General features: G+C 34.8%; 1 protein-coding gene across 3 annotated transcripts in view; it reads left to right on the top strand.

The window, feature by feature from the left end:
* The window catches only part of LOC107692968 (follistatin-related protein 4-like), a 225,917-nt gene that overhangs the window by 194,634 nt on the left and 16,091 nt on the right, over window positions 1–15,192 (top strand). For all 3 annotated transcript variants that reach the window (XR_001634694.1, XM_016492188.1, XM_016492187.1), the window contains exons 10-14: window positions 3,317–3,451; window positions 8,112–8,138; window positions 11,703–11,821; window positions 13,224–13,358; window positions 14,574–14,681. Coding sequence is in view for 2 of the 3 variants with exons in the window: in XM_016492188.1 (XP_016347674.1) it covers window positions 3,317–3,451; window positions 8,112–8,138; window positions 11,703–11,821; window positions 13,224–13,358; window positions 14,574–14,681 (524 nt within the window). In the remaining variant the exon portion in view is untranslated. The remainder of the gene's footprint in view (window positions 1–3,316; window positions 3,452–8,111; window positions 8,139–11,702; window positions 11,822–13,223; window positions 13,359–14,573; window positions 14,682–15,192) is intronic.

Genomic DNA, 15,192 nt, shown 5'->3' with positions numbered 1-15,192 from the left:
AAAAAAAAAATAGCCTTTTCCAGCCAGGTTGGATATTTGCACTCAGTATAAAAAGATACCGCCATTCATATTTTATGATGGATTTTCATAGTTTAAAAGGGAAAGTCTGCCTCCGGGACGAAAGTAAAATACAATAAAACTGAACATAAAAGTCATTTGGAGAAAAAAAAAAAAAAGAAAAAGAAAAAAGGAAAAGTTTTTATGTAAAAAAAAAATCAACCTTTGGGGCAGATGGTCGAAGGAAATTTAGATTTAATAAACCGCTAGACCACAGCTGTGCCCTGTGAGGTTTTGTTCATGCCCTTGGCAGCATTCAGTACACGTTCAGTATTCAATAAGTTATAAATGCATAATATGGTTTATTTTTACCAGCATTACTACATGGGGTTAAACTGTATGAATTTAATGCATATCCTCAATATCAGGACCTGGAAAGAGTGGCCATTTCTTTTTTCACCTTTTTGTCTTCTTTAGTATATTTTAAACGGCCCCTCAGTGTGACAACTGAATGTTTTAAAGTCTCTGAATTAAAAAACGCTGCATGCATTATAATTCTACTAGAATTAGCAAAATGTCACGGGGTTGTGGTTGTAGTAAAGCGCTCGAAGAACAAGCAAACGTAAATAGACTTTAATTATAACTTCAAACTCAAAGAACAGGAGAACTGAATAGCATCAACACACGTACACCAATAAATCAACAACATTAATCCAGGACAAAGAAGACACAGAAACTGAGGGCTTATAAGGAAGGCAAACTAAAGAGCAAACGAGATGATTAATACAACACAGGTGAATAGAATGAACTAATCAGGGTAACTAGGGGAAACTAGGTCAAAGGAGAACAGGCTAACTGAAAACACAATGAAAACTAAACATAACCCTGACACAAAAAGCCACTTACAGTAGTTTTTCGATTTTTTCGGATAACACTTTAGTTTAGGGACCGATTCTCACTATTAACTAGTTACTGATTAGCATGCATATTACTAGCATATTGGCTGTTTATTAGTACTTATAAAGCACATAATTATGTCTTATTCTGCATGAGCATATTTTAGATCCCTTAATTCTACCCCATACCTAAACTTAACAACTGCCTTACTAACTATTAATAAGCAGCAAATTACGAGTTTATTGAGGGAAAGTCATTGCTAATAGTTAGTTAACAATGAGAATTGGTCCCTAAAATAAATTGTGACCATTAATTCATATATATAACCCACTTGCAGTACATGAATGTACCTGATATAGTAATATGCAGCTGCATTGAAAGTATAAATCCATATAAAAAGTATGAGTACCAAGCGGTGAGAAGCTTTTGTTTTAATTGAGTCTGTATGTAGATAATATGTAGAATGAGATCAATAGACGGATGGGAAAGTAGAGTAGTGGAGATGAAAGAATGAAGGTGAAGTGAAAAGGAGAGAGAGAGACAGAGAGAGAGTGAACTCTCCTGCTTGTATGTGATCTCTGACACACTCATGAAAGCACGTGTGTGACACAGACAGCATTCAGAGACACTTGTGCTGTGATAAAAACACCATCAGAGGTGAGCGAAGCATCTGAGAACTCGCTGAACTTCACAAAGCTCCCACACACACGCAGAGCAGCCTTCCTGAGACGTCACATACACACAACATCAGCTTCTCTTCTCAGTTTACAAGCACTGCTTTGATTTGAGGATTGTGTGTTTATCCTTAATGCTGCGAAATTAGCTTCATGCTCGTCATTACTGCAAACACAGATTCTTTGAGGTGATATCATAATGAATAACTCTGTAAAGGTGATCTCATCAGTAACCGCAGCTACGGTGTTTTCGTTGTGATTTCCATAGACACTGATATTTATGACCTTGTGTAAACGCTTTACCAAAGGCCAGTCACGACTCAGACACAACAATCCTATAGCCGACAGTCACGTATCTCTAAATGATGGAGAAATGTTGTTTGAGATCTTTTTAATGACTGAAAAATTATTTATTCATGAAATCCATTTGCTAATGAAAGCAAAGTCATTTGCAGTGTTTTTATGGCTGAATTTAATTAGCATCAAAGCTCGATAAGAATATAAGTGAAACACCATCAAAGTAACATTGTGTGTGTGTGTGTGTGTGTGTGTGTGTGTGCACGCTTCCGCAAACTTCTCAACCAGCCTTCAAAAATCACACTTTAACTAGACCTACTATGTGCTTGCATTTGAATGGTAATATTATTTAGTATGTAAACAAGGCTTTGAATTGCACTCGTGTCCCAAAATCCATGTAATACAGCATTTGAGAGCTGCTCGGTTTTTTCTCTGGTGTTCCCCGGCTGACCGGGACGGCGTGCTGGGCACTGATGAGCTCTAAGTGACTGCAGGGTGTTGTTCTGTCGTGAGAGAGCAGCCGCCCGCAGCACCGCTCATACACTCAGCGGCTGTCCTACGTGCTGAAAACATTTCTGTCCCGTTTTACATGCTTCATATAATGTAATTAGCACGTATAACTATCCAGTCAGGTTCAGTGTCTGTCAGAAAAATGGTGAGACAAGCTTGAATGTATATGAATATATGTGAAATGAGTTTGATAAACACTAAATGTGCCGTCATAACCTTTAAAAATTACTTTCACTGGTGTAACCTAATATAGATTGATTTAACAATATTGAAGTTGCTGCATGTAATTTTTGGACTATGCTAAAGCATAAAATACCATAATATGTTTGCAGATATTTAGGAAACAAATTTCTCTGAAAAACAATGCTAATTTCTTCAAAAATCTATATTCAAAAGAAGGAAGAAACTCATACAGGTTTGGAACAACTTGAGGGTGAGTATATGATGACAGAACAAAACAAATGAGTTTAGATGTCATTTTTAGGTAACCTGACAAAATATATTTTTTTACAGTTTATGTGTTTGTGAAATACTCATGTCAACTAACAACTTGAAATTCACATTCTGCCAACTTTATACCTTTCCTTCCTTTGGTCATTTTTGAAAGAAACCATTTCTGCTGAAAAAAAAACAGACACTCAATAAATCCAAGACTTCATAACTTGGCACAGTATTAGCTGCACCACAGGGAAACCTTTATGGGCTTTAAGAATGCCTTCACCCAAAGCTCTGTCAATGAAAAATGTTATTGGTCAGCTGTGGAAACAAACACCTCAAACTTACTTTTGAGATTTATGTTATTGCCCTATAGTTGCTTGTTGGTTTTGTTAGAGGCATTTTTCTATGGTGTGTGTATGTATGTATGTTAATACATAGGAAATATAGGAATTAGACCGGAAACGTACTGAATCATCTACCTGTTGGTTGTTGTATTTCTTCAGCGAATAGCAGTGAGCTTCACATCGGTAGTGTGCGTTATGAAGACACTGGTGCTTATACCTGCATCGCTAGAAACGAGGTCGGTGTGGATGAAGACATCTCATCTCTGTTTGTGGAAGATTCGGGACGCAAGACACGTGAGTGATGATACTGAAGCTGTTTCAGCACAGACTGTAGTGATTTTGGGAACTATGGTATATACTGTATACGGGGGAATGGTGTTGGCTAGGATGTATAGAGCCCTATGAAATCCATTTTATTTTTTCCCCAAATGTTTTTTTATTTTATTTTATTTTTATGTTTTAATGGTTAAATAACATTTTAGTAATGTCTAAAATCATGTCAAATTAATTGAAAACATGAATACAATTTAACAACAGTTTTTTAACAGTTACATTTTTTTACACTTTGTTTTGTTTTGTTTTGTTTTTGTTAGTTTTTTTGTTTTGTTTTGTTTTGTTTTGTTTGTTTGTTTGTTTTTTCCTAAAGTTCCATTTTATTTTTACCAAATTCTGTATTTTCCATTTAAATTTTTCTGGATTCCATTTTAATTGTTAAATTAAATTTTAAATCAACTAAATTTATAAAACAAATTATTATTATTATTATTATTATTATTTTACAATATTAGGGCTCTATGTTTTTTTTTTTTTCAGAAATTCTGTTTCAATTTTTCTGATGTTAAAATGAAGGCATGAAACATTAACAATTTAGTTATTTTTTTAATTAAATGAAAATCAAACAAATCTTTTCATTCTGTCGATCTAAAATTCTTCAAAAATTTCCCAAATTCCGTGTTATACAGTAAATTCCATTGTTATGACTGGATTCCACAATTCCGTCAACATTTTCTACATTGTAGAAATCAAATCATAGGGCTCTAGATATACTGGTAGACTTATGCACGCTTTAATGTGGGTTGTTGGTTCAGTCATTACTGGCAACAATTTACAAGTCAGCTCACAAGTAATGAAGTCACCAATGCAGAAAGGACAGTTTGTCATTAATAAGGTTTTTATGGTCACACAGTAATAAACATCTGCAGATGTGAAAAGTCCTGTGGTGTCTGTGCCCACATGCCAATTCCTGTTTCTGAAATTACAGACATTTTCTGGACTGTTAAATTTACAGTGTTCAGTTAGAGTGAAATGAAGGTCTATAGATCTCAATGTGTCCAGTGTAAATGGCAGATTTTTTTCTGTCCATTATAGTGCCATTTTAAAAACAATCATTCTGGTTTTAGTAGATAGATACACTTGCTTTAAAGGGATAGTTCACACAAAAATGAAAAATTGCTGTTAATTTACTCATTTTCAGGCCATGCAAGATGTAGGTGACTTTTTTTCTTTAGTAGAACAGTAAAGAAGATTTTAGCTGAAACTGTGGTCCTTGGTGATTCATAAAATGCAAATCAGTGGCTGCCCTTTTTTTTGTTTTTGTTTTTTTTTTGAGAATAAAAAAAAAGCATATCAAGAAACACAACATGAATCCCTGCGGCTCCTGACGATATATATAGGGGTTTTATGAAGTGAAACGATCGGTCTGTGCAAGAAACTGAACATTATTTACGACATTATTACCTTTAATTCAGAGCCTCAGGCACACGGGGAAGTCCGATTCTTTTCCACAAACTGGTTCTTTTGGACAGGTCTAAAGCATATAAAGTGAATGAACTAGTCTTCATCAACTCACCTTTTTACATAAACAATAAGAAACCATAAAAACATTAATTTCACCCCTTCATTCAAGTGTTCGGTTCACACGTGCTCATATCAGCGGCTCAATGGTCTTCAGTCCGAGTCGAACTCTTTCCTCAGTTCAATGACTGTTGGAGGAACTGGAGAGCTGAATGATTCATTCATCATGGGATCAGATACACAGATATTTTGTCTTATTTCTAGTCACAGTGACTGTCAGGCGTCTGAAAGTGAGTTTTGATTGAGTAACTTGTAGAGCTGTGCTGCTCGAGCCGCAAACTGTTTCAGACGATTCAGTATGATTCGGTGAACTGGTTCATCTGGTTCACTAAGAAGAACCGGTTCAAAAGAATGATTCGTTCGCAAACCGGACATCACTCCGGACTGTTTGCCTGAGGCTCTGGATCACAGGTAATAATGTTGTAAATAATGTTCAGTTTCTTGCACAGACCGATCATTTTGCTTCATAAGACCTCAATATATTGTAAGAAACCACATTATTAATTTTGTGTTCCTTGATATGCCTTTTTTTTGTTTTTACTCTTAAGGTGACGTAGCCGCTGACTTCCATTTTATGAATCACCAAGGATCCCGGTTTCAGCTAAAAACCTTCTTTACTCTTCTACTGAAGAAAATTCACAGTTTCAGTCTAGCAAGGCTTTAGTGAAGTACTACAATACAACCCTAACCCAACATGATAACTGATAGTGGTGTAAATCACAGATCAGTTCCTCTCGTGACTTATTTCTTAATTCTAAGAGTGTTAGTCAGTAATATAAGACATGGAACACTTACATCGGCATGAAGAAATGAAGGTTGTGTTCCCCGTCCAAAACACACATTCTGTCTATGAGATCCACAGTACCAGTTTTAAAGTCTTATAATAAATCAGCCATATTTTCTCTAACCCAGTGTCCTTGTTGAATATAAAAGGCCTAATAAAAGACAGGTGACATGTCCCATGTGAAGATGTCAAAGGCTGGTTATTTTTGCATTTAAATCATCTCAAATAAGACCTTTGAATAAGTCTTTTATATGTTAACCCTCATGTTTGGGACCTGAGAGACCTCAAGGCCATTTTAATATCTCTTACATTGAAATATCAGGTTGATATTTCATGACCTTATTAAAGTTTAGTATAAAATTTCACTTTAATAACATGCATCAACCGTCCCCCATGAAACATTGCTTGTAGTAAGTTTGAATTTTCTGAGAATCCGCATAAAAACATGAATAAATTCCATGCAAAAGATTTCCGGACTGCTGTACACAGTGTCGAGAAACACTCCTGGGGGATGTTTCCTCTGATTTATTTCATTGTATTTTTCAACACTCTATTTCTGCTCATCAAAAACATCCCTAGAATGGATACAGACACGATTTTGGGGGGGAAATCCAATTGCAATTTACTGGTTAAATATTATGATTGCATTTAAAATGCAATTTTTTGTTCTTGTATGTAGTGCTGCACAATTTGGCTCAAACTTTATATATCAATATGATTAATAATAATTATTATGTTTATTAGAATTACTACATAAAAATATTAAAATAAGAAAAATTACTATCGTAACAACTTATAAAATAATAATAATAATAATAATTTATTTTGCGGAAAACTATTATTTTACGAAAACTGCAGGGTGACCTGTTACCATGCTTGCGGCCTACAACTATAAATCATTAGAAAGGTCTAATGCCCGGTTCAGACTACACGATTTTAGCCTGATTTTGCCGCTTGACGTAGGGTGTCGTGTGGATTCGTAAATGACAATGGGCGTCGGGATGCAAGATTCCATCATTTCAGCACGTGTAGTGTGACATAGTGGACGACAACTGATTCCGCGTCTGCGATGTTTCACGACATCACGACAGAAAGACTAGCATGTTTAATTTTTTTTCCGTCGTCCACGACAAGTTCTGTCACATTGGTGACGTTGACCAATAGCAGCACAGAAGCTCTTTCATACACAGGTTTCAAACATGGCGAAACGAAAGAGAGATGATGAGAACTATGAGATGGAGGAAAGCTTCGTGGAGCTGTGGCAGAAGTACTCCTGCCTGTATGATGTGTCATCGAGGGACTACCACAACAGAACAAAGAAAAAAAAATGCTAGCGAGCTATAGCGGAAGCGCTTCAGCAATGTTTACACTCTTGTTTTCAGAAGTCAGTCGCTAGTTCCGCCTTCTCGATGACATCACGCACGTCGTTAAAGACGGCACGCGATGAATGGTCGGGAAGCAACGTGTAGTCTGACATGTTTCTTGTCCACGACACAACAAGATTTTAGGAGTCAAAATTTGTGCTTATTAAAGTTTAGTATAAAATTTCAATCTGACACAGTGACTATAGTGACCAACAAAAATATCGTGTAGTCTGAACCCGGCATAAGGTTTTATATTATGATAAAAATCTGAGACAGCAATGTCTTAATTTGTGTCAGGAGGTATGCAAAATAAAAAATGGAATCCATGCGTTTAATGTGAAATATGAGCCTCTTACTGTATGCATCCTCTGAAAAAAAAAAAACTCTGTAAACTTCTGTACAATGAAGAAAAACATAACAACAGTGCAACAATATATGATTTTTCCTGTGTTCTTCTATAAGAATAAAGTATATTTATAATGCATAGCTCATTAACATAATATTTATTTCAATATATTATACTATAAAATAATATATGTTCTGTCTCATTGATATGAAGCCACATCGGATCACAAATGGACATTATACAGTGAGTTTGGCATGAAACGGTTATTAAATGTTCTCTTTTGTTGAAGTCGAAGCGATCGAGCCGCTCTGATCACATTGCTGCGCTTCATGAAACGTGCTTCGCAAAAAATATCTGCCTTTGCTATTTCATAATTGCACTAAGCCAAATCACGATTTGAATCCCTCCAGCAGCCCATCTCCACCTCCATGGACATTATTTCTAATATGACTAGTTCTTTAGGCTTTCCAGGGGATCGTATTAATGTGAAATCACTCTTATTACAGTTACACATACTGTAAACGTCCAGAGTGAAGTCAGTCTCATCAGTGTGTTTCTCTGCTGTTCACTAACTATCCTCTGTGTTTCCTCATGCTGTCCATCTAGTGGCCAACATTCTCTGGAGGGAAGAAGGTAAATCTGCTTGATACTCGTGTCCGATTATCTGTCTGATTAATGTTCATGTTGCAAAAACTATAACAAACATTTTGAGAGACACTTTGATAACTTTGTGTGAACTAAATTTCTTGCTGAAAGAAATCCAGGCATATTTGAAGCATGCATTAATGTGCATTAATGTAACAGTAAAGGCACTAGAATGCACAGAAGCTCATGACTTTATTACAGCACACCTGCAGGAACCCAGTTATCAAAGAAATCTCACATGTTTGCTTTGATCATCACATGTCACGTCATAATAGTGGTTTATGTTACACTCTGTCTTGTATGACTAATCACTCAGTGTGTCTTGTGCATACAGAAGGGTTTCTAAAAATATAGGCCATATGTGACCCTGCAGCACAAAAGCAGTCTTAAGTCGCTGGGGTATATTTGTAGCAATAGCCAAAAATACATTGTATGGGTCAAAATTATTGATTTTTATTTTATGCCAAAAATCATTAGGATATTAAGTAAAGATCATGTTCCATGAAGATATTGTGTACATTTCCTACTGTAAATATATCAAACTTCATTTGGACAACATTAAAGGCGATTTTCTCAATATTTCGATTTTTTTTGCACCCTCAGATTCCAGATTTTCAAATAGTTCTATCCTAACAAACCATACATCAATAGAAAGCTTATTTATTCAGCTTTCAGATGATGTATAAATCTCAATTTCGAAGAATTGACCCTTATGACTGGTTTTGTGGTCCATGGTCACATATGTTCATTGATGGAACAACACATTTTGAGTTAAAGTAAATGTTAAAACTGGTTTGTTTTGTTTAAAATCTTATAAATGTCTGAGGTGGTGAGGGGGATATGTTTTGCATAACATCTCATTGAAAACAATCACTTCAGCAGAGTTTACCATTTTCTGTATATTTTACAGAATATTTTCAGTTAATTTATGAAGAAAAATATTTTAAAAAGTAAAGATTCTGAAAGCTTCTTACACTGCTTGAGGGAAATCTCTTAATTTTATATGGCTTTACAGTAGTAACAATAAATAGGTTTTATGATCAATTAGTTTTAAATATGATGGTTTCATTATAAATATGGTGATTGTCTCTAAGGTGGACACTAATTTAATAAATGGCATTAACCATCTGAATCCAGTATTATTTTAGTATCATTGAGATACTATTATATTTTTGTCAATATTTTCAATTAGCTTTTTTTCTGCTTTCATGTTAATTTTAGTTAAAGTTTTACTAATTTTATTGTGCATTTTATCATTTTTATAAGTGTTTGATGTTTTTAAATGTTTACATAGATTTTATTAATTTAATAATTCAGTTTTAATTGTAGTCATTTTAGTGCATCAAGTTAAAGTAAATTGTTAAACTGCTGAAATAAAATGTGTACATTTTTTTGCTCAATATCAGTTAACATTCATTTTAAGTTTTAAGTTTCATTTGAATGTTTTTTTATGCTAACTGTAATAACCCTGTCTGAATCCAACCAACAAATAAAAAAGTCAGGCATCTGTTTATTATCATGTAAATTATTGTGCCTTTGGCCCCAACAGCAGAGGTGCTTTTTACCCCAAATACCACACTTTTACATATTCTTCCATTATTGAATAACTCTTGATTTAATCTTGAACAAAACTGAAAATCAACAACAAGACCCCTGTCTCAAAATTGCTAATTTTATTGACTCTTGTTTGCTACACAAATCCGTGTTTGCCCCCGATGCAGCTTTAGCCCTGTTTTAGCCTATGTGTGACATTTGATTAGTCTCCAGCTTAAGCTGCTTAGATATTAAAATTCAAGTCTTACACAGTATTCACAACACAGTCTCATGACAGTTTTACATTTTTTGCAAATTGGTAGCGATTACGACCTGCTCACACCCCGAAGTTCGGCAACATGCTTACTTTTTTATACAAATTATACACACTTCTACAGTACATGCCCCCTCGAAGCCCCTTTCCACCACTGAATAAAAGATACAAAAGGTAACTGCAACTTTTTATCTCATAATTCTAACTTTTACATCTCGCAATTTTGACTTCTTTTCTCAGAATTCATCCACAATTGTGAGTCATAAAGTCATATGTGATGCAATTGTATGGAAGGCCGTTTCTGCCACTGACTTACAATAAAAAAGAGGTAATTACTTAATTTTCTCACAATTGCAAGTTTGCATCTTGCAATTCTGACTTTATTTCTCAGAATTGTGTGATATAAACCCGCAATTAAGACTTTCTTTTTCAAAATTGTGAGATATACCCAGAGGAAAAATTTATTGCTCAGTGGTGGCTATTCCTAAACTCAGGAGACTTGGATGAGATTCTCATATAAATCTCTCATTTTAGTATCAACAGATGTTTCTCCTAAAATTCCTTAGGAGAAATAGAAGTAGACACAAATGAGACTTGAGAAATATTTGAGAAAAAGAAAAGAGTCTTTTGATTTTTCTATCCTAAACTCGCAATTGTTATAAGCATTTCAGATGTTTTTCCTAAAATTCCTTAGGAGAAATAGAAGTAGACACAAATGAGACTTGAGAAATATTTGAGAAAAAAAAAGAGTCTTTTGATTTTTCTGTCCTAAACTCGCAATTGTTATAAAGCTAGAAGTTATAATTGTTATAATTTGTAAAGTCAGAATTGTGGGATATAAAGTTGCAATTGTGTGTTATAACCAAGCGGCAACCTCCCGCTCCTCAAACCCGCAACCTTTGGGTTACGAGACTGACTCTCTAACCATTAGGCCACGACTTCCCACAAGGCAAAGGGATGCCGTGACCCGGATATCATATCATTGCATGATATAAAGTCACAATTGCGAGTTATTAAGTCAGAATTGCGAGATATAAACTCTGGACTGGATTTTTATTCTGACCTTTTTTCTCTCAATTGTGACTTTTTCTCAGAATTGTGTTATAAAGTCAAATTCTGAGGGGGAAAAAATAGTTATATTATCTTACTAAAATATAGTCGATTCTGACTTTATTTTTCAGAAAGTCAGTCTTTTTTCCTCTGAATTGGACTTTTAATCTCATTTGCGAGATTATATCTCACAATTCTGAGAAAAGAAGTCAGAATTGCTAGATATAACCTGTAATAACAAGAAAAAAAAGTCAGAATTGTGAGATAAAAAGTCTCAATTACCTTTTTGATTTTTACTTTAGTGGCAGAAACGGGCTTCTACACAAATCAGTGCCTACGGATGATCATTAGGAGCAGTCATCCACCATCTCGACTGATGGAGATGACCGCCAGCACTGATCACATGCAGCTTACCTGCAACTGTGTGTTTTTACACCTTCTGCTTCCTGACAGCATGACAACTCTGTGCTGCCGCTCCTCTGATGTGACCACACTAATTAGCAGCTGTTGTTTGCTGCCAGGTGACAGACCTGCAAATGCACTTTTTGGAGAGGTTTCAGGAGATTTTAATAGTCTCTGCTGTCTGACCGTATGACAGCTGCATTGTTTGACGCCGTGGCACGCCGTTCGCTGTTGTTCTCTCTGAAGGAAGGGTGTGCGTGTAATGGCGTGTGCGATGTTGTGTGTGCTTGCAGGGCTCAGTGTGGGGAATATGTTCTACGTGTTCTCCAGCGAAGGGATCACCGTACTGCAGCCCGGCAACTGTGAGATTCGCAGACGCATCCCACGGACAGAGAGGATTCTGGGTAGTTATGTAAGTGCTGGTTCAAACCCAAAATAAAAGACAGTAATATGAGTATTTATTGTGCTTAATGCCAATGAAGCTTGAATGTTTTAGGACTGTTTGTTAAGATTATTTTCACATTCTTCCACCCCCAAAGTTCCTTTTGCTGCAAAAACAAAATATTATCATTAGTATAATATACTACTGTTCAAAAATTAAAGATTAGTCAGATTTTATGGTGACATTTTACTTAAAGCCTTTATGTATAATGCACTATGAAAGTGTTTATAATGTAAATTGTAATGCATTATCTTTTCATAATTAATTGTTGCCAGTTTCAATGCATTATTGCAGTGCATTTGAAGGTTTGTTTGTCATGTGTTTCAATGTATAATACTTTCTAAAGGTGCAACAATGAATAGGTAAGTATTATAATGTATAACTTTAGTCATAATTATTAATGAGATCATACAATGCATTATAAGGCATAATGCATTAAAAAAAATGATAATGCATTATATGGCTTTCAGTACAATGTTGTTGATTTTTTTTAAATAAATTCATACTTTTATTAATTTTAAATTGATCAAAAGTGACAGCAAAGACATGTATAATATTACAAAAGATTTCAATTTCAAATTAAATGCTGTTCTTTCTAACTTTATATTCATCTGTGAATCCTGAAAAATAGAATGTATCACGGTTTTTTTTTTTAAATATGAAGCAGCACAACTGTTTTCAACATTGATAATAATCAGAAATGTTTCATATTAGATTGATTTCTGAAGGATCATGTGAGACTGAAGACTGGAGTAATGATGCTGAAAATTCAGCTTTGATCACAGAAATAAATTACATTTTAACAGATATTCACATAGAAAACAGTTCTTTTGAATTGTAATAATATTTCACAATATTACCGTTTATACAGTCATTTTTGATCAAATAAATGCAGCTTTGGAGAGCAAAAGAGAAAAAATTGTAGTGTATCTACATCCAGATGCTTTGTTTAAACAATAGTACTGTCATAAAGTAGTTAAATAATAAAATTAATTGTTTAATAATCACGAATAGGTGCAAAACATAATTTCTTATTCGGTTCTTTTCATTTGGAGGTGAACATGTTTTGACATTCTTAAAAACAAAGGTCTCAAAAGGGGGTTTTCGCAGTGATGCCATAGAAGAACCATTTTTGGTCCCCAAAGAACCTTCCAGTGAACAGTTCCTAAAAGAACCATTTCTTTTTAGTGTGAAGCTCATTTTAATAATCTAAAGGGCCTTTTTGTACTATAAAGAACCTTTTGTGCAGTGGCCATGTTCCATGGATGTTAAAGGTTCTTCATGGAACCATTAACGCCAATAATGAACCTTTATTTTGCAAGTGAACAGACAAAAACATTGGTTCCAGCGCGTGTCCATATTTTCCCTGCAGGACGAACTGTGTCCCAGAAGCACGGAGTGTGTATGGGCATCAGCGGTCAGCGTGAGGGACAAGTACGTGTACGTGTCTCAGCCGCTTCAGAACAGACTGCTGCTGATCGACACACAGGCTCAGAGAGTCGTGCAGGTGAGGACGCGTCCATCTTCAGCCAAACTCAACTCTCATATCTCATTAGAGTTCTCAATAGCCGTCATCAGTGCTGGGTCGATCACTTACAAACTGTAGTCTGTTACCGATTCCAGATTACATGACAAAAATTGTAGTCAGTAATGTAATCCATTACAGTACATTGCACATTTATGTAATATAATCAGACTCCTTTTTGATTGTTTTTAGATTACTTTTGACCTAACTAATTTATCAAAATTAAAAAACTCACTAAAATTAAAATTAAGATACAAATTGAAAATATAAAAATAAAAACTGATTCAAAATAATAATAAAAACTATAGTATCTCAATAATACTAAAATAACTCTGCCATGTTCTGACATTTTTCAAATCTATCTAGAAATATTACAAGGTTTGTCTACTCGGTAATCAATACTTGAAAACTAGAAATATAACAACCAGTGCTAAGTCATATTTAATGATGAGTCAGAGCTTTTTCATTCATGAATCAAACAGTATTGTAAGTTTCTCAGTATCGATGGCTGTGGATCACATGACTGATATTCAGAGCATTTCAGACTGCGAATGTGCTGTTTCACACAGATCAGTGAGCAAGAAGCTAATACTGAGTAGCTTACATTTACACACAGTTTTGCTGGTCTGTTTTTGCTTCGACAATGAAGTTAGTTTAAAAATCAGTTGATGACTCAACGGTTGTCTCTGCTCTGGCTCCATTTGGAGCTTACATTAATTCTGAAAGTGTTCGCAGTGAAAGCGCACCCTGTATTATGACATTGCCAAAATAAATCGCAGTGAGTGCTCATGCAAAACTGGATGCATTAACACTCTTAAGTACACTTTGAAAATGTGCACTTTGTTAAAATGCGACCAGAAAAGAAGCTAGGTGTCACCTTCAGTATGATACATGATCACTTTTTCCATCTGAAAGTAAAAAAGTGTATGCAAGTAAAATGAATTTATTTTGTTTGAAAACTTTTTACTGTAATATTTAGGTTGTTATGATCTTGTTTTGTTAGAAATAAATGTAGGTCTCATGAATTTGGACTGCTTTTGAGCAATCATGAGTTATGAGTACAAAGGAATTTAATTAAATTCCATTCATTCCTATGGAGTTAATACTGGTAAATCTCAGATTATATGTTCTTTCTTACAATGATATATTCAACTAACATTTCTCATTAATAGTATATATATATATATATATATATAGGCTGTGGAAACGGACGCCATGCCCGTCAAACTCTTCTACGACAAATCTCACGATCAGCTGTGGCTGTTGAGCTGGAGAGACCTGCTGAAGTCCCGCTCTACACTGCAGGTGACACTCACAAAGCCTGCACTGTCTACATGGAAAATATTGTTTCTAGTTTTGGGCTGAATTATGATTCATCCAGTTAGTTCCTAAAGACTCTCAAGCAAATTAGAGCGCTCACACATTCTTCATGCCGTGATGTTCATTCATTGGGGTTATGAGAGGCCGTTTATCTGGTAACAGTCTGTATAACACATTCAGGTCTGTTTTGACCTAAAAGAGATACATAAAAATGTCTAAAAATGCTTAGTTTTTAGTAATGGAACAAAACTTTGCAAATGCTTTAAGACCCTCAATATACTTTTTTGTTTGTTCGTTTTGTTTTTTCGCCACATTTTTTGCAATAATTATTTAGGATATATAACTAAAATGTTATGTCATTTTGACTGGGTATGGAGTACCATTTGGTGTCAAATATATTTTCGTAAAATTATCACTGAAGTTATATTAGTGTTAAACAACTTTTGTAAAATATCTTTAGCCTTTTCCCCAAACCTCCCCAAAAAATTCAGTGCCA

The sequence above is a fragment of the Sinocyclocheilus anshuiensis genome, unplaced genomic scaffold (assembly GCF_001515605.1).
Source record: "Sinocyclocheilus anshuiensis isolate Anshui unplaced genomic scaffold, SAMN03320099.WGS_v1.1 scaffold658, whole genome shotgun sequence".
Taxonomy (NCBI): domain Eukaryota; kingdom Metazoa; phylum Chordata; class Actinopteri; order Cypriniformes; family Cyprinidae; genus Sinocyclocheilus; species Sinocyclocheilus anshuiensis.
This window is presented reverse-complemented; position numbering and strand designations above follow the sequence as displayed.